Genomic DNA, 26,181 nt, shown 5'->3' with positions numbered 1-26,181 from the left:
GTGACATTTCATTATTTAGTATCCTGATGGTTTCCTCAGCCTCTGATTCAGAATGCAGAGCAGGATACGTCTTAATATGTGCTGACACTAAATAAGGATTTTTTATTTATTTTATTTTTTATGAAGGTTAAAAATTGTGTTCTGATTTCACTCTCTTCATATAAGTTAGAAGTGCTGAATTTTAAATGCTTGCTTTTAATTTTCCTTTTTAATTTGAAGAAATTTGACAATGATCTCTATGAAGTTGTTTTGGAGAGTACTCTAATGGAATCTAATGAAAACAGAAAAAACAAGCTTATTTAGCAATGAAAAACAGCTGTGCTCTTTGATCTGTTGGTGTATTTCCCATGTGTCATAAAATTTTGTGAGAGAGTGGTGGCCAGTCTGTGCTGTGCCTTCCATTGTCACCCCACAGTACGTTAATATTATCCAATATTCTCAAAACATTTCATCAACCCTTGAATGACAGTTAAAGCTACAGCAAAACTATGTTTTTTTGGCTTCTAAATGTGTATGAATCATGAGCAATGTCAGAACTGTTTTTATTAAGCAGTAAAAAAAAATTAAATACAGTATATATTTTTTATAAATAATAATTTAACATTGTACAGCTGTAAGATATTTTTAAAACCACATTAACTATTTTTATCCAACATCTGAAAAATATTTCTTTATATTTTTATATATATTATATTAATATTTTATTTGAACTTATATTTTATATTTTTCCTCCTTTCACTTGCACTTCAGAAAGGTGTGCATTTGTTTTACTACTCTATTCATGGTCAGTCATTAACCAAAGGTAGTTATATGAGACTTATGAGCATAATTTAAGTGATTTGAAGATTGAAGATGACATCTCTTGAGTTTGTGTTTTTATTTAAATGCATTGCATTTAATTAATATTTGCTTTTATCATAAGCATGTTGTGATGTTGTGTTTATTAAAATTGTAAGTGGATATCTATGCTGTAATATTCTGTATATGAATTATCTGATGTTGTCTGGTTACACAACTGCTCTTTAAATAAAGTGACAGGGAATTGGTGTCTGCAGATCCCTTGAGCTCATTTGTCAAATAAGAGGCTCTGTGTTTTGGCAGGATCAGAGCAGAGGATGCTGGTCCGTCAAAGGCTCCAGGACAAACAAACGCTTCCTGGCATCCTTCTGCTACTATGTTTGAAATGAGCTTACCGTTTTGAGAAAACTGAGACTTCCAGTCCCTTTATTCTACTCATTAAGTGACTGACTATTCCTGGCCTCTTTAATTGGTTCAACACTACCTTTGGCTCTGAAAGTTCTTACACTAAATACAATAAAAGAGGGGGCCATCTGAGATGTTAAGAGATTTCTGTGTTAAAAGTAATTATGCCCATTTAATTGCAGTAATTAGTCCAGTTAATGAGGAACTTGGCTAAAGCAGTGTGTGATTAGCTGCTGTTTGTGAGGTTGTTTAGGTGTTGTACGGTTTACATTTGAAGTGATTTGACAGGGGGACGAAGCCACAGTTGGACTTTACACCTCTTCTGTTGGTGTGGGAGATGTTTCCCTGGATCTGCAACTCCAAAAGATTTGTCCCTCTCAACCAAAACAGAGATGAAAAACCTTTGTTTTAGAGGAGAATAGTGAGCTCAGTACAAACACATCCACACTGTGAGCAAACCTTAAATACAGTAGGCCAAAGCAGTTTGCTTGCTTCTGCTCTTTAAGAGTGAAAAAAAGTGAAAGTGATGTGACACAGCCAAGTATGGTGACCCATACTCAGAATTTGTGCTCTGCATTTAACCCATCCCACACACACACACCTGGAGCAGTGGGCAGCCATTTATGCTGCGGTGCCAAGGGAGCAGTTGGGGGTTCAATGCCTTGCTCAAGGGCACCTCAGTCATGGTATTGCCAGCCTGAGACTCAAACCCACAACCTTAGGGTTAGTAGACAAACTCTAACCACTAGGCCACAACTTCCCCACTCATATGGTACTCATGAACTGAGCAAGTGTTTTTCACACTTGAAACCATTTTTATTCCACTTGAGTCCATCTGACCTTGGAAGAAACAATGTGTTCTTGATTTTCCAAGTTCAGGGATTGTGAAATGTATTTTATGAACAGTGCATGCAGGTCAAGTCTAGACACTCTCAAGTGATGTTTAGAGGTCTAGATGATTGTGAAACAATCCTTGGTGTTAAGAAGTCAGTTTTATACAGTGCACGTCTCGCTGCTCTGTTCCCCAGCATCAGTGTATTCTTCCAGGTCGAGCTGAGCAACATCTCTCACCCTGTTACATATTCATACACTTAAAAAAATCCTCTGTGTTGACCCAGACAGACAGCCTGGGAAAAACCTGTATATTCACTACTCATCATTCACTGCATAAATTGAATATATCCAGTGGGACGTATCTAAAAGTTGTTTCCATGGTAATTTGCTAGAGAAGCGGCACCAACAGGAGCTTCCAAATAAACCGTGCAAAACTTGAGAAGTTAACAAGACACAAGGGGAATACATTCTACATAATTAGCATCACGCCTTTCTCTTTCTTCCTTTCTTTCTGTCAATCCATGACTTGCTGTCACAGGCGTTTCTCGTAAAATTCTTTAGGATAAATAAATGAAATTGTTTGCATATACAGTACATATCTATATAAAAATTGCGATTTTTGATGCAAAATGTTTTTAGATATGCTACATCACAAAATTATCGAATACGCATATAAAGCAGCACAACTATTTTCAACATTGATAATAATAAGAAAATGTTTTCTAACATGTGAACTGAATGTAAAAGGATTTCTAATAGATCATGTGAGACTGAAGACTGGAGTTATGGCTGATAAAAAAACAGCTTTGCCATCACAGGAATAAATTACATTTTAAAATATTTTACAACAGAAAACAATTCAGTTATTTCAAGTCATAAACATTTTCTAAATATTTATGTTTTACTGCAACCTCCAATGCAGCCTTCATGAGCATTAAAGGAACTTTTAAAATATTAAAAATCATAATTATTCCAAAACTTTCACTGGCAGTGTAATTAAGTATGAAATATAATTATGTAACCTATGTAGGCTTGTATTTTTATAAGGATATTCACTTCAGACATTTTCCTTCTTGATGTTATGCTCTGGGTTGATGAGAGACGGGTGGATATTGAGCAAAGGCTTCTGGGAGATTTCTGAGCTCATCACTGAGCATCTAATCAGCCTCTTTCTCTCGCTCTAAAATTTTAGCAACCTTGACCTTTCCTCTGCAATAAAACCTGTCTGTCAATCACAGATGTCTATCCGGACTGTCGTCTCAGAAGAGAGATGCATACAAAATAAGAGAGCAGGATACCAGGATTTTTTTTCTCACATTGTATTTCAAAATGTAAATCCCAGCTGATTACTGTTTACTGTTTACTCTGTTTGTTAGCTTGTTGTCTTGTGTTGTTTTCGCTTCACTTCCATGGGTTTATTTTTTTCTGACAAGCTGTCATTTCCTCACAGGCCTTTGTTCTTTCAAATAGCATGAATTATGCTTTCTTTCTCTCTCTCCTGTCACTCTGATCAAGTGTTTTCTGAAGAGTTTGGTGCAGAATGAAAGTGTCTTAGTGAGGCTGCCTATGAGATTTGAGTATTTGCACATGCGTGTTTTTTAGAAAGATAAATAAAGATCTGTGTAGCTCTTCTTCCCTCTTGTACAGGGAAAATCTATAATCACCTAGAATTAATTTTACAAGTTAAATTAAAGAAACAGAAGACTTTTCCTTTTTGTTAAGCTATATGTGAGCTGTTATTTATAATATTACAGGCTATTCAATGCTTTCCTGCAATTCTGTAAACCTGCGGTCTTCAAGCAAATTTGCAGGTCAAAGATGCCAAACTTGAACTTGGTATTGCAACTAAATTTGCACACGCTTGTGTTTCCAGTCTTCCGAATGAATTACGTTTATATTTCAAATGAGTACAAAAATCTAACAAATGTTTATTCTTTGGCTCGAATCACCCTAAAAACTAATACAATCTAATATAACGTTTATAATATCTAATCTTTCCTATAGTGATTTTCTAAATCTGCTTTGTTTTATTACCCACAATGCTTTGTTTAAATCTCACTGCACAGATTGCACTGTAAAGAAATGGGAGAAAGTGACACTTTTAAGCATAGGAAAGCAAAGACAGAGAAAGGTAGGGATAGAGAGAGAGACAAAAACGGAAAGGGGAATAACAAATCAAACACTTACTTAGAAAGCTCAGATTATTTCTGATCTTATTACAAATATCCACTGGATTTACAGCATGCTTCAGGAGACGGATGGCCAAATAAGATCATTATTATTCCTTGACCATGTTCTCACCCTCCTTCTGTGCAAACTGTCATGGGATAACCTCCTGAAAAATTGGCCTCACTAAACCTACAGGAGTCTAGAGCTGTTTGAAAACACTAGAGCTTTTCATCTAGGTGCATTTCCCTTTGATATCGAACATGTAGCGATGCTGTATTAATCATAGAACTTGATTTGAACGGATATGACTCTAAGTTCAAACACAGCTCAGGTGAAATCCAGAAACTGCAGGGATACCATAACACAGAAAATGGTTTTGTTTGTTGTCTCTTTGTTGAAATCAGTTGTTCTTTTTCAGTAAGCCCCAGAAGTTTATTGTCTGTAGCTGTGTTTCGATTCTCATTGTCCCTATGCAGTGTTCACTCAATTTGTTCATTTGGAATGCCCTGCAATGTCTTCAAACACTTAAGATGACACAATAAAGCAAAAATAAATATAATATTACAATTCTATCATATATATGTAAAAAAATGTAAATAAAAAAGTAGATTTTTTTTCATGAATTCATATGTACTGTATGCACATTCCCTGTGTATCTTATTTTACTTTTCCTTTAACAGCTGTCATTTATCTTATGGCGCAATGACTGTGCAGGAAGCAGTATCAGTGAGATGATGTTAATAACAAACTCAATAAAGGCAACAGCCTTTATTTTGAGGTCCACAAAGTGGTTTCATCAGGACAGAAATGCAGCGACCTCCCCTCCATGTGGGTGGAAAGCTGTCTGAACGTCCACACTTTAATATATTCCACAAGCTGCCAACAATTAAATCATGCGCTTTCAAGTATAACAACACTTTTTCCACATGGCTAAGCCGTGTGTCAGAGAAGAGCTGCTAATGTATGAGCTCAGTAAGTTATACATGCTATTCACTAACACCTACACAACTACGCTTTACTTTGTTTGGCACCTAGCGTTAGTCAACTTTTACTTTCTCTTCCTGCTGCCCAAAAGTGGTTGTTATAAAATGCTAACTTATAATTTTGCTAATTTCCGTCCACACTTAACAACTGAAAACACATGTCACATGACCATTCATGCAGGTACAACAATAAGCGTGGTGTTATTGTTTACACAGTCATCAAGGAAACGCAGAGCGAATGTTGGCAACCACGGCATCATTTTCAAAATCTGTTTTGGTCCGGTTACACTGAAACTCAACCCCATGAGTTTTCAAACTTAAACGGGGTCTGCAGCATTTTTGAAAGTCTCTATTTTCAAGTAGTGTAAACGTAGGTAGCCTTAATGAGACATGACAGTGTAGCCTCTCAGTAAATAAATAAATAAATATAATTTTTGTGTAGAAAAAATTTGATTAAAATCTGATCAAATGTGTTAAAAATTTTAAAAAGTGCAGTTGAAAGGTCAAGCTGAGTGCATTGCATTGTGGAACAGGGTTTGGTTCAGGGTTTGGTTCGTCCCTGTCCAAAATTGATTTGGTTTTGTCAGTTCGTGGTTTGTTCTCATCTGTAAGGATCCATTTTCGAAACTCAGGGTCACTGTGTCCATTCTGGGAGCAAGACAGTCACAAACATTCTCTATCTTTTTAAGAACTGAGCTTCATCCATCAGTGTCAGCTCTAATATTGCAGTTCATATTGATGTCTGTTGGGCAGGTTTTATTTTGGCCATTTATGTTTTTTTGACATTTTGACTTGCAGCAATCTGGACTCTGACACCTGCCTGCCAAAGCGAATAAAAGCAATTTCAGACTATTTAAATACCTCAGTGCTCTCTACGTTACTCTGCTGGATTTTCACAGGCTGGAAAAAACATGCTGGATATGTGAAAGACTTGAGTAGCTTGACTTTAGGCTGCCTTAACTGACATGTAAAGTGACCAACCACACTTTTTCATTTGCTTTTACATGCCATTTAAAAGAGGAGCTATCTGAAATATATTATAATGCATGTGTCTAAGGAAAGTTCAACATTATATGGGCTGTATTGTGCCCTTAAAGGTGGTATTTATTTGCAGAAGTGCACTGGGATTGGTCTATAAATATACGGTTGAATTGTCTCTTTTAGAGATTAATGACTGTCTACAGCTTCAGGTTTAATCTGACTGAAAGGTCTGACATTGTGTGGCTTTGCGAGGCGGCTGTTTATTGCCACTGGAATGATCTGATAACACTTCTATTACAGAAAGTGTCATCTTGATAAATGGGATTCATTCTGGAGTGACATGTGCTCTATGTGTTCTTAATAGGAGAGAGATTGTAAGGTCAGTGCTTGATTTACAGCTTTTTTAAGGCTTTAGATCTGTTTATCATTTATTGGAAAGAGATTATGGGATGAAAGGAGGACGCGTTTTTGAGCCTCTAAACAATGTGAGGAAAGAATCCAGTTTATGCACCCAGATTTACTGTGTGATTTATGCTCTTGGAGAAACCGTAGCATTTTAATTGCAGTCAGCAGCAGATGTGTTTGTAAACAAAAGATTGTGTTGCTTTAATGTCAGAATATTTTTTAACTTTTTAATATTTGCTAGCTTTTGGAAACAACACCAGCTAATCTGATAAAGCTAAGATAATACAATGTATAATGTTTATTAAATATAGATTTACTTATTCAATAATATTGATGAGAGTAAGTTTTTTTTAATGTTCAATTTTTAGGCCTATCCAATGCCTTTTTTATATTTATTTTACATAATATGTTAATATAAAATATCAGTGAAATATTATTATTTATATGTTCTTTGTAAAATGTTTAATCAAATTTTTCTATTACTTATTTACTATTACATTATTTATTAATATTTTGAATTTGCTTAATTTTTGTAATTTAGCTGTTTTTGTTTAATGTTTTTAAAAAAAGTACAATTATTTTTAAACTATTTAAAAATGTATTTCATTTTAGGCATTTTAACACTTTAGTCTATTTAATTTCAGTTTTATAAGCATACACGTTATATTTGTATACGGTTTCTATGATTATCTCGTTTTGAGCTTTATTTCAATTAACAAATGTATTCATTTATTTATTTTTATTTATTTATTCTATTTTTAATAGTTTTAGGTTATTTTTGTTTGCACTAACGATCACAACGCTGGTCATATAATTCACAAATTATATTTTGAATGGCTGTCAGTGACAGTAATGCTTTCTGCTCTCAGATATTGTAGTACAAATGTCTACCAGCATAGGATGTCTAGTTCATGCTACTCTGCTGAAATAAAGCTGGCTAAATCCAGTCTTAGCTGGTTTACGCTGGTCTCACTACCTGGCCAAGGTAGTTTTCAGCTTGTTGGACTCACAAATGTGTATTTTCAGTTTAGTTATTTATCAGTATTAATGGCATGCAAACAGCATATTTGTTTCTTTCCTGTTGCTGGTTTAATGGACCAATTATAGAAATTAGTGATAAATGGATAAAGATTAAAACAAGTATACAAAGCAATAAAACATGCAGATATTTTAAATGCACCCAGTGGAGGTTTCAGCTTTCTGACCTTATAGTACCAGACAACATTTTCGTGCCAACAAAACAGTTACAATCCACTACTGATTATCTTCATTCTGCCTTCCACCAGAGTTCAATGGCACCATACTACAGGCTGATCCAATACAAAAGCAGAGCCATAGGTCCTGCTGAGAGTTTAACTGTGTGCTAGTCTCCAAAATTTGTCTCTAAATCTCTGATCCCTTTTTCGTCTGCCATTTACAGTCTGTGTCAGTGATGTTCTTTTTATCTCTTACTGTCTTCACTGTGATTCACCAAGCTACATTAGAACACTTTGTCATATAGTTCCCTAATTAGGGAATAAAAACACATTCGAGATCTCATGCTGTTTGAACGCAGAAACAATAGTAGGTCTCAGAGGTATCTGCTCCTCTGGGGTTCAGAGTCTTCTCAGAGATTTATTTTGAAGCCATTCATGAGATGTATAGGACGTACTATGAAGGCAAAATTAACCTTGATGATTGTCTCTGGTCTTCACAAAACACTTTAAAAGGGGTAGTTAGACTAAAAAATTAATATCTTTCAATTTACTTACCCTCAGTGTTGTTCCAAATCCATATGATTTTCTGTCTTCATGCAGAATATTGAAAGGAAGACTTTGAGATCTGAGAGCTAGAGTGGAAAATATGAAAAATTATGAGTTTTGAGCGACATGAGGGTGACAGAAGTTCAATTTTTAGGCAAACTATCATTTAAGACTGATTTAGTAAAACTGCACAATTATAGGGACTTGTGTGTTAGCATACGATAGTCTATACATTTGCAGCTGACTTTTCCTCAAGCCAGACAGTATTAAAGTTACAGTGGAGAGCTGCTGTAATCCTATAGGAATGATTATAAAGAGACAGATGATCTGACAGTGTCAGGGTTTTGCACTGACACTGTTTTTTGTCTTGTGTTTTTCTTTCTTGTGCCTATGTCTTGTTTCAGCACATGGCCTTGTTTTCCTTGTCCATGTACTTCCTTTAGCCCCTCCTCTTTGTTTCCTTCTACCACACCCTCTTGTTAACCTAGTTGGTCTAATTGTGCTCACCTGTCCCTCATGTATTTTCCTCCCTATTTATAGTGCACCTTACCCTTTTGTGTTTGCTGGTCTGTGGTCATTCTCAGCCACTCTGTCTCTGTCTGTGGATGTGGCTGAATATGTGTCTGTGTCTCTGTCTCCCTGTCTGGTTGGTCTTGTGCCCTTGTTTGGTCTTGTGCCCTTGTTTGGTCTTGTGCCCTTGTTTGGTCTTGTGCCCTTGTTTGGTCTTGTGCCCTTGTTTGGTCTTGTGCCCTTGTTCGGTCTTGTGCCCTTGTTCGGTCTTGTGCCCTTGTAATTTCATGTTCTTGTCTTGCTCCTTGTTTTAGTAATTTGTTCTTGCCTTTTGCTTTTATTTGTAATTTATTTAGTTTTTCTAGTCATGATTCTTGGTTTTGTTTGATTATTCTGAGCTGGTTAAATTGGTAATTTCTTATTTTGCTACTTAACTTTTTATTAGTTCATTGGCTTATATTTTTCTCTTGTATCAGTCTGTCTTGTCAATAAGACCTTGTTATCTCACTGCAATTGGGTCCTCCTTCCTGGATCCCTGACAGACAGCAGTTCAGTACAGTGCTTCCCCCTCGCACGTCTCAATGGAAGCACTTTCTGAAAGATAAAACTCAACTCCGGATGTTGTTTTCAGCACCGCTATATCACATGAGCAGAAAAACAAAAGAATTTCCTTCACACCTCAGTGAAATGTAACTAATATCTAAATAAGAAAAGACAGATGCCAACATGTGCAGTAGTGGTGAAAATGTTCAATAGCTTTTTTTTTTTTTTGTAGTCACTGGCTTAAAAAGTGTGCGAAATAATAATAATAAAAAAATAATAAATGAGGTGTGTGTGTGTGTGTGTGTGTGTATATATATATATATATAACACACGCACTGTTTATTACAACTAGGCTTCCAAGCCAGTGATCAAGCATTTTCCCTAGATGGAAAAGAACCGATTTGACATTTTGATAATAACTTTCATATTCCACATAAAAAAAGGTAATTCAAGTTTTGAAAGACATAGGTTAGGAAATGACAGAATTCTCAATTTAGACTCGATCTTTTGAAGGGACATTTACTTTTTCTTTCTCTAATTTTTTTACAATCATGCAACTTAATTATCAAAGATTAAAATAATTTAGTTTGAAATCTGAGCGAGCGCATGCAATCGGAATGGTATGACTCATTTAAAAGTCAAAGAATGGTCAATAACAGTCTCTGACATTTTCATAATGACTGTTTTTGATCAAAATGTACTTTTATATTTTTTATCAAACATGCTTTTAAAAATCTTTGTGTCTGAATGACATGCTCGAATGACTCACTTCCTCTCAGTGGCAAATAAGGCCTGTCTTTCTGATTACAGTTTGTTTCTAATCAAAAACATTTGTTGAGACTTTTACTTACTAAAGTATCGGCTGTCATTTTTCATCTTTCTCTCTCTCTGAACCCTTCTGAGAGCTCTGCTGTCTAGTGAGGAGTGTTAATCTTGAGATGAAAGACGTGCTGTAATTGCCTTATGCTTTCTTTTCCCTGAAAGATGCTGCTGTATTTCAGCACTGAAGATCACAATATTATTGAACTTTTTGTGTCACTCCTAAGCTACAAATAATTACTTTGCAGGGAAGCATTACCTTAATATGTTAAAACATTGAATATTTAAATAGCATTACGAAACTTTTGTACAATGACTTTTGTATGTTGTATGACTTCTCTGTGTATGTGTGTGTGAATATATATATATATATATATATATATTTAAGTCAATTTTTTATTTTAATCTTTCAAACTGTACAGTGGCCCCCATGGGGATTTGTATAGCCCAGTTTAAAAATCACTGTCTTGGACAAGATTAGGTTTGTTAAGTATTAAATTTTCAATCTCTTTGGATTTTGCAGAAGATGGAACTGAACAAACTCGGAGAGGAGGAGAGTCAGAATCAGAGAGGGAGTTTGACCCTTTCACCGGCAAACAGGAGCCACCAACCGACGTCCAGCAGCTCACAACAGATGCAGTACCAATCCTCCCCAACCAAAGACTGCTCAAACTCCACTCAGCTCTGCTAACCAAGAGCTTTAAGGGAGATCAGCAGTTTTTTAAAGAGGCAATGCACACCATGCCAACAGTCCCTACTTCTACATCTAACACTGAACATTCACTGGAGCCTCAGAAGGATGCGGCAAAACCTGTGGAACAAAGAAGGCCCAGCAAAAGCCCTAGTAGAACATCAGAGAAGATGGTTGTCACCTCTCAGCCTCTCACAAACCCCGCCATTCCAATAAGCACTCCCACAAGCACAGGTCAAAACACAACAATAAAGAATTCATTTGACAAGGAAAGCACTTTGCCACCACTGTCTCTGTCAACTTCACCTAAGAAAGAATCACAGAGGCTGGAGAGGAAAACCACACCAGGATATTCCTCTGAGACATCTCCAGGTACAGTACAAAGAGAACATTAAAACAGATTGATATGGATAGAGATGGAAGGACATAGATGGATATTAATACAACCCGAATTCCGGAAAAGTTGGGACGTTTTTTAAATTTGAATAAAATGAAAACTAAAAGACTTTCAAATCACATGAGCCAATATTTTATTCACAATAGAACATAGATAACATAGCAAATGTTTAAACTGAGAAGGTTTACAATTTTATGCACAAAATGAGCTCATTTCAATTTTGATTTCTGCTACAGGTCTCAAAATAGTTGGGACGGGGCATGTTTACCATGGTGTAGCATCTCCTTTTCTTTTCAAAACAGTTTGAAGACGTCTGGGCATTGAGGCTATGAGTTGCTGGAGTTTTGCTGATGGAATTTGGTCCTATTCTTGCCTTATATAGATTTCCAGCTGCTGAAGAGTTTGTGGTCGTCTTTGATGTATTTTTCGTTTAATGATGCGCCAAATGTTCTCTATAGGTGAAAGATCTGGACTGCAGGCAGGCCAGGTTAGCACCCGGACTCTTCTACGACGAAGCCATGCTGTTGTTATAGCTGCAGTATGTGGTTTTGCATTGTCCTGCTGAAATAAACAAGGCCTTCCCTGAAATAGACGTTGTTTGGAGGGAAGCATATGTTGCTCTAAAACCTTTATATACCTTTCAGCATTCACAGAGCCTTCCAAAACATGCAAGCTGCCCATACCGTATGCACTTATGCACCCCCATACCATCAGAGATGCTGGCTTTTGAACTGAACGCTGATAACATGCTGGAAGGTCTCCCTCCTCTTTTAGCCCGGAGGACACGGCGTCCGTGATTTCCAACAAGAATGTCAAATTTGGACTCGTCTGACCATAAAACACTATTCCACTTTGAAATAGTCCATTTTAAATGAGCCTTGGCCCACAGGACACGACGGCGCTTCTGGACCATGTTCACATATGGCTTCCTTTTTGCATGATAGAGCTTTAGTTGGCATCTGCTGATGGCACGGCGGATTGTGTTTACCGACAGTGGTTTCTGAAAGTATTCCTGGGCCCATTTAGTAATGTCATTGACACAATCATGCCGATGAGTGATGCAGTGTCGTCTGAGAGCCCGAAGACCACGGGCATCCAATAAAGGTCTCCGGCCTTGTCCCTTACGCACAGAGATTTCTCCAGTTTCTCTGAATCTTTTGATGATGTTATGCACTGTAGATGATGAGATTTGCAAAGCCTTTGCAATTTGACGTTGAGGAACATTGTTTTTAAAGTTTTCCACAATTTTTTTACACAGTCTTTCACAGATTGGAGAGTCTCTGCCAATCTTTACTTCTGAGAGACTCTGCTTCTCTAAGACAAAGCTTTTATAGCTAATCATGTTACAGACCTGATATCAATTAACTTAATTAATCACTAGATGTTCTCCCAGCTGAATCTTTTCAATACTGCTTGCTTTTTTAGCCATTTGTTTCCCCCGTGCCAACTTTTTTGAGACCTGTAGCAGGCATAAAATTTTAAATGAGCTAATTAAGTGGATAAAAGTGTAAAATTTCTCAGTTTAAACATTTGCTACGTTATCTATGTTCTATTGTGAATAAAATATTGGCTCATGTGATTTGAAATTCCTTTAGTTTTCATTTTATTAAAATTTAAAAAACGTCCCAACTTTTCCGGAATTCGGGTTGTAATAGATATGGGTGGTAATAGATGAATATGGATGGAAAATTAATATGGATGCTAGATATGAATAGATATGGATGGATATATGAGGACATTGATAGATATAGATGGATATGAATAAATAGTTATGGATGGATATGGATGGTAGATATAGATAAATATATAGATAAATATGGCAAGATATGAAGGATATAGATGGATATGGATGGATAGGTAGATATGGATAGATAGATATGGATCGATACAGTTGATAGAAATGGGTATGGATAGATATGATATAGATGGATATGGGTAGATATGGATGGACAGACATGTATAACAATTATAGACAGATATGCAGTTGTATATGAATGTGTATATACGAATATGAATATATATGGATGGATAGAGATGGAAGGACATAGATGGATATTAATAATAGATATGGATGGTAATAGATGAATATTGATGGGAAAATTAATATGGATGCTAGATATGCATAGATATGGATGGATATATGAGGACATTGATAGATATAGATGGTTATGAATAAATAGTTATGGATGGATATGGATAGTAGATATAGATAAATATGGCAAGATATGAAGGATATAGATGGATAGATAGATATGGATAGATATAGATATGGATAGATAAAGTTGATACAAATGGGTATGGATAGATATGATATAGATGGATATGGGTAGATATGGATGGACAGACATGTATAACAATTATAGACAGATATGCAGTTGTATATGAATGTGTATATATGAATATGAATATATGGATGGCTAGATACAGAGGACATAGATGGATTTGGACAGGTAGATAAATATGGATATAGATATGAATGGACATATGAGGACATGGAAGGATATATATAAATATGGATAGATATGGATTGTAGATATAGATAGTTATAGTTAGAAAAGCCTATCTATGGATGCTAGATCTGGAAGATATAGATGCAAATGGATAGAAAGATATAGATATAGATAGATACAGATGGATATATTTGGATAGATATGATATAAATGGAAATGGATAGAAACAGATGGATATAGATAGGTATGGATAGATGGATATGGATAGATAGATATGGAAATTAATAGGTATGATTAGATATGAATTGACAGATATGTATAACTAATTATAGATATGGATGTAGATATATATGAACATGGATAGATAATAGATATGGATGGACATACTTTACATAGCTAGATACAGAGGAAATGGATGGATTTTGATAAATATGGCTATAGATGGATATGGACAGCTACAGATGGATATGGCTAGATATAGATGAAAGATAGATGGATATGAATGTTGTTGATCTCTATGAAAGATAGATGGATATGGATGTTGTTGATCTCTATGACTATGCACATGCCTCAGAGTTAATGGAGGATTATTGCACAGCCAACCAAACATAAAACAGGGTAAAAGGGGTGACTTCAGAATGGTGCCCTTTTCACTCTCTCTCTGTCTTTCTTTTTCCAGCTCACTGCGATATGAACTTCACAGACGCCGAGGGTTATATTGAGTTCCCCCTGGATGTCTCATTTGATTCGCACATTCATTGCACCTGCCTGGTTACTGTATATCTGGGTTACGGTGTTGAGATTCAGGTCAGTACTTTTTCATCTAACACTGTTATCATATGCAAATTAGGAGAAGCATCTCTGTGGCACATCTTTGTCTCTCAAGGACAACAGAGTGTCATTTCCATCTCCTCTACACTTAACATTGAAATTTAATTACAAGTGTATAAAAAAATTAAAAAAGTCTCAGCCTGTCCCTACAGGCTCAGTATGATAAGATATTCTCTTCTGAGCTTTCTGCATAACTAAATAGAGATGAGATAAATATGAATTTTCCTAAATAGCAAGTATGAACTGACAAGCCTGACAACTGCATACAGGCCACTGCTATAGATAGAGGAACAATGCTTGAATATGTGCCAATAATGTAGGAAATACAATACAATTGAGAATTTAAAAAAAAAAGGAAACAGCATAGTTAAATTATTCAGTTAAGGAAAAAATATCAATGATATCAGTGACTGCTTCAAATCGCAGAATGATATCTTTGATAAACTAGTTTGATTATGAACTAAAGAGAACTAGGCACTTTTCTAAATAGTTCTTAGAATAAATCATTAACTGCAAAGAGTATTTACAAGATGTCTTTATTTTATTACTCAAGCTAAGGGAGAACAAACCGTTCATTTAGAGCAAACACTGTCTATTCTGCGTTTCATGCATTCAGGTGGAACTTGTTATTGTTCCTGTCAGCCGTCAACTCGATATGGTTCGACTGAATGCACTGCACTCTAATTTTTGATTGATCAGAAGAGAGAGAAGTGCCTTTAAAAACTGATTGTGAGGAGACAGAACATTGCACAGAAAAGTTTGCTGACAGATGCTGCCAATTCTCTCTCAGGCATTTATAAAGGCCTCCAGTCTGAAGTTGTGAAAGTTTCCGCATGGAGTTCCAGGAGGACCGTCATGTTCACTTATCAGTGTGTTTGTCTGCAGCACAGCTGCCGTATCAAATGAAACAAAATTCAATCTAAAAAGCCCTACAGTAGATCTGTTGGAGGAGAGCGGCTCTGTTCTGTGCTGAATCATACATGTGACATTCACTTGATTTTCTGAACATTTTAGATGTGATGGCTTCATCAGGATTTTGACTACAAGTTGATCTCTGTGCTTTGGTGAATTCGGTTTTCTGAGTAATGGTACTTTCTTGCAATATTCACATCAACAGCTTACATTTCTCATTTATGTCTGAAGTCAAAAGTTTTTCATTTGTAATGCATATTGATCTTACTGAGTTGAGGCCAATAATGAAAATACTGAAGAGGTTTTATGTTTGAGGATATCATAGTGAGTATAAAAGTTTAATGTACTGAATTGATCACAAACATATCTTACAAACTTTTAGACCGTCTGTTTGCTTTTTTTTTTACGTTTTGCAAAAACAAGACTTCTTAAAAATAACTGCTCTTTCCTGGCATCTGTAATTCTCCAAGTGGCCAATTTAAAGCCAGTGATTTTAATATGTGCTTGCTCTGGAATGGGATGCTAAAGGCACACTGGCTGCATATTTCTTTGTAAATTTATGTTTTTCTTTGCAGATTCCTCAGAGTTCTAGAGTTGTGTTTTCTATAGTGACTAGTTAGAGGTTAAAACGTCTATAACTGCAGGTATTCCATTTGTTATAGTGTGACAGGTGGGTGGTGTAGTAGTGGTTAAAGAGCTGGACAGCTAACAGTTGTGGGTTCCAACCTCAGAAGAAGTGAGATGCAAAACCATTATGCCCATATCTGGCAAAAAAAAAAAAGAGAGAGATGCAATTCCACTGTCAAATGATGAAATAAATTCTTAAAGAAATAATTGTAAAAATTCAAGAAGTTATGGAAAAAATTACTTTTCACAGACTTTCATGGACATGTCATCATTATTAATTAAATCCAGGAATTGGCCTTAACCATAACAATACTAAAAACATTCCTCATTTTTTTTTCTAAAGTATTACTCTCAGAATTCATAACTTTGCAGTGTATTTTCAAATCCATATTAAGAGCCTCTGTGTTTTTTTAGAATTGTTTTAAGTGACAATTCTAGCTTAGTTTGTGCTCCTTTTGCTGATTAGCCATCAAGCATTATCTTTTATGAGACTAAGGTAGTGGGGATTCGTGGCCATTTGCAGTGATTTGTGGAATACATGAGTCAGCTTCCCTCAAAACTATCCCTCCTTAATATATATTCTTTCATAGAAGGTCTGTTAGTTGTGAGAAGCTCTTGATCTAATCAATGCTTGTGTGCTGATGAATGGGTGGACAGTGTTTAGTAGAGAAACTGGAGTTTCAGTTGAGCTATAATTAGAGGTACCTTGTATTCACAGTGCCATCTCTCCAAGGTCCAGTGCTCTGTCGGCTAGAACCTCATTAACTTTCCACAAACTGGTCTGTTGGAGTCCTCAAAGGTCCCGTGAAAGGCCAAAAATCATTAAGATTCTTAACACTGTTTCATTTTAATTGCTTGTTGACCTGTTGACCATGACAGCGCTCATATTATTCCACATGCACTGCCCTGCTAACCCTACCCAGCTCAGGGGTCAGGGAGCATCAACCAAACATCTGATGACACACCTTTAAACCTAGTTTATCGAAATTAAGGCCTTTGTGCTTGTTCAGTTGGCATTTGAGTTTAAAAGCTCAAATTATAGCAGAGAACATGAGCTAATATTCACAGAAAGAAGCCGCTTGAACCTGAGGACAGTTTCAGGGTCTTGCCACGACATCTGAAATGAGTTTTTCAGTCAAGGTCTCAGTTGAAGAGATTGCTGTCAGCTGATATTAATTCCACCTTGGCTAAGGTATGTGTCATAAAATGCAGGGAGATGTAAAGCAAAGGAGTGTCAGGGATGGTTATTCCTCTCAGTATGAGAAAAAAAGCAAAGGCATTGGAAATATGAAGCTAAACTTATCATGCATGTATTCAAATCTATTCAGTCTTTTCTACAGGTCATCAGCTCCTTCACCCTCTTTCAAATTATTATTTTATGTGGCTTAATTTACAAGTAAAGAAGGTCTGTGTAAACTCTGCTCTGGGTCTAGCATATTTTTTTTGCAAATATCTCTTGGTTTTTAAGCTAGCTACCACAGAAGGAAATGATTGAAAGAAGTCGTAGATTAATGGAATTTTATACTGTTTTGTTTTCAATGCACTAACGGCAAAGAGAATTACAGTTTATCACTAAATGGTAAATGGTAAATGGACTGCATTTATATAGCGCTTTCAACAGACCACATGGCCATCCAAAGCGCTTTACAATTTTTGCCTCACATTCACCCATTCACACACACATTCACACACCGACTGCGGTGTCTGCCATTCAAGGCGCCATCCAGCTCGTCGGGAGCAGGTAGGGTTAGGTGTCTTGCTCAAGGACACCTCGACACTTGGTCAGGTGGAGCCGGGGATTGAACCACCAACCTTCCAGTTTGTAGACAACCTACATGAACCACTGAGCCACTGCCGCCCACTAGTATCAAAATTACCTGCAATTTGTCCTCATTAGACTTAGGAACTGGAAAACAATTAGAATATGGCAACATGCCAATCAGCTAATCAACTCAAAACACCTGCAAAGGTTTCCTGAGCCTTCAAAATGGTCTCTCAGTTTGGTTCACTAGGCTACACAATCATGGGGAAGACTGCTGATCTGACAGCTGGCTGTTCACAGAGTGCTGTATCCAAGCATGTTAACAGAAAGTTGAGTGGAAGGAAAAAGTGTGGAAGGAAAAGACACACTACCAACCGAGAGAATTGCAGCCTTATGAGGGTTGTCAAGCAAAATCGATTCAAGAGTTTGAGCGAACTTCACAAGGAATGGAGTGAGGTTGGGGTCAAGGCATACAGACGTGTCAAAGAATTTGGCTACAGTTGTCGTAATCCTCTTGTTAAGCCACTCCTGAACCACAGACAACTTTAGAGGTGTCTTACATGGGCTAAGGAGAAGAAGAAGAAATGGACTGTTGCCCAGTGGTACTAAGTCCTATTTTCAGACGAAAGCAAATTTTGTATTTCATTTGGAAACCAAGGTCTTAGAGTCTGGTGGAAGGGTGGAGAAGCTCATAGCCCAAGTTGCTTTGAAGTCCAGTGTTAAGTTTTCACATTCTGTGATGATTTGGGGTGCAATGTCGTCTGCTGGTGTTAGTCCATTGTGTTTTTTGAAAACCAAAGTCACTGCACCCGTTTACCAGGAGCACCTCATGCTTCCTTCTGCTGACCAGCTTTCTGAAGATGCTGATTTCATTTTCCTGCAGGATTTGGCAACTGCCCACACTGCCAAATGCACAAAAGTTGGTTAAATGACCATGGTGTAGGTGTGCTTGACTGGACAGCAAACTCACCAGACCTGAACCCTATAGAGAATCTATGGGGTATTGTCAAAAGGAAAATTAGAAACAAGAGACCAAAAAGATGAGAGGAAGGCCACTGTCAAAGAAACCTGGGCTTCCAGACCACCTCAGCAGTGCCACAAACTGATCACCTCCATGCCACGCTGAATTGAAGCAGTAATTAAAGCACAAGGAGCCCCTACCAAGTATTGAGTACATGTACAGTAAATGAATAATTAGTGAATAAATTCACTAATTATTTTTTTTTTATTGGTCTTATGAAGTATTCTAATTTGTTGAGATAGTGAATTGGTGGGTTTTTGTTAAATGTGAGCCAAAATTGTCACAATTAAAAGAACCAAAGACTTAAACTACTTCAGTCTGTGTGCATTGGATTTATTTTAATACACAAGTTGAAATACTCAAATAAATGAACTTTTCCACAACATTCTAATTTATTGAGATGCAATAAAGTCCAGTTCCCTACAGAATGAATTTCTTATGTTGAGCCGATTCTTTTTAGTGAACCAGAAACATACAGCATGACAAGTGTAGTAAGATAAATATTGTAAATATTGACCAGTGAATGTTCCTGAATCATGTTTGAATGAATGAATGAATGAATGAATAAAACATATTTATTTAATATTTCTTATTTATTCTGTACTTAAATTTCTGTGGAAATTATTAGAAGTTATTTTAATAACCTTTTGGAATAAGTGAATTTAATTCTGATGTTTTATTTCTGTTCTGATGATAGCATTTCCAAGAAACTGCTATTTTTTTCCAAATGTATGCTTGTTACAAATTCTCAATGGGCATTAAGTTAAAAATATTTAATTCAACAAGAAAACTGTAGCACCTCTGCTGCTCTCACAGCCATAAAAACATATCAGTGTGTATCAGTATCAGCTCTGATACAGCTGGTTAGCTGAACACTTCACACAACGCTGGTCGCTATGCTTATCTCAGGGGCACATGCAACAAAACCGATCAGAGGAACCTCCACACACAAATTCATATTCTGGACCCAATGAAGTGCACCCAAAACACACATTCAGTTGAGCTGATTCTAATAGATATTTACACAGATGCAGTCATGTAGGCCTATGTTTTGATCTGACTCTGCCCTTGTGCTGTAGGTGCTGAACGCGAGTTTGAATGAAGGGATGGAGGCAGTTCTGGAGGATCTAGGTGGACCTGTGGTTTCAATACTTGCCAACAACTCAGTGTTATCCAGGGGTCTGGTGCTGCGGAGCTCTAGCAACCAGATCTCAGTGCAGTTCAGCAGTGAATGGCCCGCTCACCCTGGCTTATTACTTCTGCAGTATAGAGGTACCATCCAACTGTTTTGTGTTATGTTTTTAATGATTTGCCTATATAATAAGAGGGAAAAAATCAATTTGCTATATAATTCTTATGAGTCTGTTTTACAGAATTATAAACAAATATAAGTACTGATTGGTTTCTAGAATAATGTCACGGAAATAAGCCTGAAGAATAAAACATCATCGCAAATGCTAAAGTCCTTAAGGGGTTTGATACTGATGGTACTCCACAGTGTAAACATGTTGTGGTTGTTTTCCAGAGGAGGCAGACAGCATCTGTCTGTTTGGATGTGTGTGTGCAGGGGCGATTCTAGGATTTTGATTTTAGGGGGGCTCAGCTCCCAATAAGGGTATGAGTAAAAAAAATATTATTTGACTATTAGGGTAGGGTGGGATGCTACTAACCTTGCAATCCACTATTCCATTGTATTCCCTGTATTTCATTTATGGGAGTAGGAGTACTGACTGAGCCATATACAACACTGTAATAAAAAAATAATTATTGGATGTGACCACTAGAAAATAGGGAATGTCGAATTTTTTTTTTTTTTTTTTACAATGAAGACCTCCTGATTCATTCACTGTACAAACACACGCACACATGTTTCCAGTACAAACACAACATTTTACTGTTTGCATTTCTATGCTCACATACAAACCTCAGATAGGAATTTTTTCCTTTGACGATACCACTGCTTTTTCTTATAAAATGTACAGGGAAATTGGCAGACAATTAAAACAATGTCAGGGTTCAATGACTGAAATGAATCTTGGGAACACAGTGGTATTGTGTGTGTGAGAGGCTGTCTACGTTCTATTCTCACCTGACTGTTGCTCATTTGCAGACCTACTCCCGCATGACAAGAAAAAATGTTGTATATCCATCTACAATGAAATATAAATTATTTTATGTATTAATGTAATTGTCTATTGGCAATATGATTAATCTGTTCTATATTTATTTCTATTTATTAAAAATAACAACATGAATTATCAATTTGCCACTTCTATAAATCAAGTACAAATCTAGTATAAATAGTATAAATCAAGAAAATCAAAAATCCCTTTACTCTACGCTTACTCTAATTTATGTATCATGACACTCCTCCTGATTCATTATTACTTAATACAAAACTATACAAAACTATATTTAATAATACAAAACAAAATAACTCCACATTCTCTCTCTGGGCCATCTAGTGCTTTCAGACAATGATGTGTGTCTTTAATCATTTCTGTGCATGGCTGCATAATGTAATGTCAAAATACATAATAATATGTCTGTAATTTTAAAAAGTAAATGAAAATAAATCATGTTCGTTTTCTGAATCTAAAGTATGTTTTCATGGGTGTTAATCACTTTATTTTTTTTAGGAATAAAAAACAACTCACACAAGGGCTGAAGGTGAATGCAGCGAAACGTATTGGTATTGGATGAGAAACCGAGCCGTCCCGTGTGCTCCCAATGCTCCAGTAACATTACATTATGTAAACTGCAATGCATTTATGACAAAGAACTGCACCGATGCAGATGTAATATCATAGCATTAGCAATCTATCAATAAATGCACGCACACACGACACACACCTTGTGCTCTCTGATGTTCGCTCTGCTCGGCGCCCCTTCAGATTGAAAAATGCGGTAAATCCAAACAGACTCAGATAAGGGGAGGAGCCGAAACTTGACGCAGCTTGCCGCCGTTTCAAATGAGTTTTTTTAAAGGGGACTGAAGCGATCAAAAATGTGTTAATCAAATATTTTTTTAGGGGGGCTGGGCAGAAGTTTAGGGGGGCTGATATACAAATATAAAAGAAAAAACAGGCCTTACATACTTTTGACCTGTATATGTAGTTAATCAGAATCCCTAATGCGTGTGTGTGTTGCTACACATAACGTTCTAAAGCTTTTTCTTCTTCTTTTGCTTACCAAGGCTGCATTTATTTGTCCAAAAATACATTAAAAACATAATTCATGTGAAATATTGTTATAATTTTAAATAACTGTTTTTTATTTTAATATTTTAAAATGGAATTTATTCCTGTGATGGATTTTTTATTCATTACTCCAGTCTTCAGTGTCGCATGATCCTTCAGAAATCATTCTGATATGCTGATTTGGTGCTCAAGAACATTAGGTCTTTCCTGCCACTTTTGATCAATGTAATGTGTCCTTTTTGAAAAAAGTATTAAATTCTTAAAAAACAAAAAACTATATATAGACTATAAATGATATCAAATCATTAAAAAAAAAAATTATGCTCACATGACCTCCCCCTCGAAATCCCAGCATCCTCTGGACTTGGCAGCCACCAGTGATGAAGTTGCTGGCCAAAAGCCTGCTGAGTTTAAATGCAATTGAAGCACACGTGAATAGCACTACTGTCGCTAAATAGAGATTAATGGCGTTTGTCCCAGAGAGAATAAATGAGAGAGAACTATAATGCATGACTGTGCTCTATTGATATTTATGAGCTAGGGTTGAATGCTCTGTTCAAATGGTAAGGGCTCAATAAATGCTATTAAGGCAGAGAGATGCAGCTCAGAGGCCATGAAGAGCTCTGATACACTCGCAAAAGCAGTCAAATTAATGAACCATTCGCTATATGATGACCTCGCCATGATATGATGCTGTTCTGCTAGTATTTTACTCATAACAACTAGATGAATGAAACAATTAATGGTCACACCAGAATGCAGATATTCAAAGCAAAAACCTGCAAATATAAAATAAATAAATAGTATTTACTGATCAAACCAGTTTTGATTACATATATATATATATATATACACACTTTAATAATATATAAAAGAATATGTTTTTGATTATATACTTCTGCACTTAGTGAGTAATTCTTTTTTCCGCAGATAGACAGATTGGATAAGTGTTACAAAAAACCCTGACATCTGTAGCCCTTAACCCCCAAGCAATGAATCTGCCCTGCTGTGCTTGAACTTAGTCATTGTTAGTAAAAACTAAACAACTGGTCATTAAGGAACATTAATCACTATGGAAACAGAGACAGCAGGGCCAGTTATTCACAGCTGGTGAGACTGACTGGACATAAAATGTTGCTTCCGCATTTAACCTGCACCTGATTGGTTTAGAGACAGATAATGGAAGTCTGGGTCAGATTTAAGCATTTGCTTTCTGTCTTTTTGCTCTTTTCTGTTTTCCTATGGCTCAACTGCACTAGTAGCAGCACTAAGATCAAAGGTTCAGTTTCCAGGGAGCGCAAATAGTGACAAAATGTGCCTTAAATGCATGTAAGGTGCTTCAGATAAAAATGCCATTAAATATAATTGCTGAACAATAAGTAAAAGGTTACAGATCTTCTGCTCACATTGAGACAGCCATGTTTTCAGTGTCTGCCTAAATCTTTAGTACTTTTGTCTTGTTATATCAAGATGCACTTACTTGAAGAAGGGAAATGACATGGGATATTAAGTCTTGTTTTCTGAAAAATTTAAAACAAGAAAAATAATAATAAGAAAAATAAACTTAATTAAACTGGCAAAAAAGATTATATATGTTTTTCTTGTCTTAAGCATAAACATACCTTTTTTTTCTTCTTTTTTTTTCAAAAGACAAGACATATATAGGCTAACTTTAATAGTCATTTTACTTCATACTATAAATATGCTGAGTGTTCAGGTTTTCAGACCCATCCATCAGCACAGACAGATCCAAATCCATCTGCAGGGGTGGAGGCCGCAGATAAATATCTAATTTCTATGTCACAAGCATCACCCAACATAAAAAAATATATATATATAGTCATTTTCAAATATATACCATATATTCTGTTTCTCTTTCTTTCTCTCTTCAGCCTTTGCTCTGAGTTGTGCATCCCTGCTGGCCCCTGAAAATGGTGAAGTATCAGTCACTGGACTTCAGGTCGAGGGCGTGGCCTATTTCTCCTGTCTGATTGGCTATCAGCTCCAGGGCCCCTCCTCTCTCACGTGCCGAAATGCCACCACACCATATTGGAGTGGCAGAGAGCCCAGGTGTCAAGGTATGAGAGGACAAGCTAGTACTACGCCTGTATGTGTTGCCTCAAAATTGCTATACACATAAAAAATTATGACTTGAACTTTGGTTTCATTTAAATGTTATTCCTTTTCATTAGTCTCATTAGTTTTTGGCAGTCTGTTGGAAATCTATGCCATGGATAATGAAAATGAAATCTTTTTGTCTTTCATGCCCAGTTGTTTGTGGGGGGATGATGAGAAATGCCACTCAGGGTCGTATCATCTCGCCGGGATTTCCAGGAAATTACAGCAGCAATCTGACATGTCACTGGGTACTGGAGGCCCCTGAGGGGCATCGGCTCCATGTTCACTTTGAGAAAGTGGCACTGGCTGAGGATGATGACAGGCATGTGCTTTCTGTTTTTTTACTTAATAATCTCCAAAAATTTCCCAAATCCCATTAAAGTGAAACATTTTTTAGTGGGTTAACAGATGAAACCAGATACATTAAATTGATCAAAAGTGACAGTAAAACCTTTGTCACCTGTTGAACTTTATATTTGAGCAAAAATCCTAGAAAAATGTGTCATGGTTTCCACAAAAATATTAAGCAGCACAACTGGTCAAAACATTTATATTTTTATAGTAAGAAATGCACCAAATCAGCATATTAGAATGATTTCTGAAGTATCATGTGACACTGACGACAAGATTAATGGCTGCCGATAATTCAGCTTTGTCATCACAGGAATGATAAATTACATTTTAAAATATATTAAATAGAAATCTCTTATTTTAAATTGAAATGATCTGTTGAAACATTTACAGATTAGTGATGCTGACTTTCTTTTGTTTATTTTCAGGCTCCTCATAAAGGATGGGAGTAACATTGACTCTCCACCCCTGTATGACTCATATGAAGTCGAGTATCTGCCCACTGAGGGGGTCACCAGCACCGGCAGGCATCTGTTTGTGGAATTCACCAGTGATGAGACAGGCACATGCACTGGAGCTGCCATTCGATATGAAGGTACATGGACTCTTCTGTATTTCCTGGACATGAATCCATGTCTTCCAGTAATTTAGCAAAAAACCTTGTTCACTTCTGCCTCTCATTAGTTCTCATTAAGGCCTGAACAAATCTGTTACATCAACTGAAGAAGAGCAGAGAGGGCCAGATGCAATAGACGTTACCTAGAGACAAAAGATTACAGGGTATATTTATAGAGTAACAGGTTCACCAACACCAAGGAGTATGACAAACAACTACTGAAATAACACTATAAATACTAGATTGCTAAAGAATGCAAGAACTTATATAATGAGTAGATTGATTTTATTTTGTCACTTTGGATTAAAGCATCTGCCAAGTGTATACATCTAAATGTAAAAATATAGTTTTTACTGTTTATGGGATAAATAATATGAACACTGTTATATTGTTGTATTTTCTTTTTAATATTGTATAAATGTTAAAGGGATAGGTTACCCAAAAAATGAAAATTCTTTCATGATTTTTTTCACACTCAAGTTGTTCCAAACCTGTATGAGTTTACTTCTGCTGAACAAAAAAGTAGAATGTACATAACTTAACAGTATCTGATCCCCATTGACTTCTATAGCATTTTTTTCCCAGTGCTATGGTAGTCAAAGCCTACCAGCAACAGTCTGGTTACCAACATCAAAATATATTCTTTTGTGTTCAGCAATAGAAAAAAAAACTCATACAAGTTTGGAGCAACATGAGGGTGAATAAATTATGGCAGAATTTAAATGTTTGGGGAAACTATCCCTTTAACTGTGAGTTTTTTTTCTGCATGTTTTACAGTATTTGCTCAGGGCAGCTGTTATGAGCCATTTGTGAAGAATGGAAATTTTTCCACAAGTGATCCTGCGTTTGGAATTGGTTCTGTGGTGGAGTTCACCTGTGAGCCCGGTTATACACTGGAGCAGGGCGCTGTTATTTTAGAGTGCATAAATGTGGAAAATCCACAATGGAATGAGACAGAACCAGCCTGTCGAGGTAATTTTGTGTGTGTGATGTCTCTTTCAGCATGCTGATTGAAT

The 26,181-nt window shown here is 36.4% G+C and overlaps 1 protein-coding gene across 3 annotated transcripts in view; it reads left to right on the top strand.

Annotated features, from left to right (window-relative positions):
* Nucleotides 1-26,181, top strand: part of LOC132132730 (seizure protein 6-like) — a 36,939-nt gene that overhangs the window by 3,508 nt on the left and 7,250 nt on the right. For all 3 annotated transcript variants that reach the window (XM_059545231.1, XM_059545229.1, XM_059545230.1), the window contains 7 exons: nt 10,713-11,252; nt 14,407-14,534; nt 19,960-20,152; nt 23,973-24,158; nt 24,352-24,520; nt 24,978-25,144; nt 25,943-26,137. In XM_059545231.1, coding sequence (XP_059401214.1) covers nt 10,713-11,252; nt 14,407-14,534; nt 19,960-20,152; nt 23,973-24,158; nt 24,352-24,520; nt 24,978-25,144; nt 25,943-26,137 — 1,578 coding nt within the window. The remainder of the gene's footprint in view (nt 1-10,712; nt 11,253-14,406; nt 14,535-19,959; nt 20,153-23,972; nt 24,159-24,351; nt 24,521-24,977; nt 25,145-25,942; nt 26,138-26,181) is intronic.

The sequence above is a fragment of the Carassius carassius genome, chromosome 49, assembly GCF_963082965.1.
Source record: "Carassius carassius chromosome 49, fCarCar2.1, whole genome shotgun sequence".
Classification (NCBI taxonomy): Eukaryota; Metazoa; Chordata; class Actinopteri; order Cypriniformes; family Cyprinidae; genus Carassius; species Carassius carassius.
This window is presented reverse-complemented; position numbering and strand designations above follow the sequence as displayed.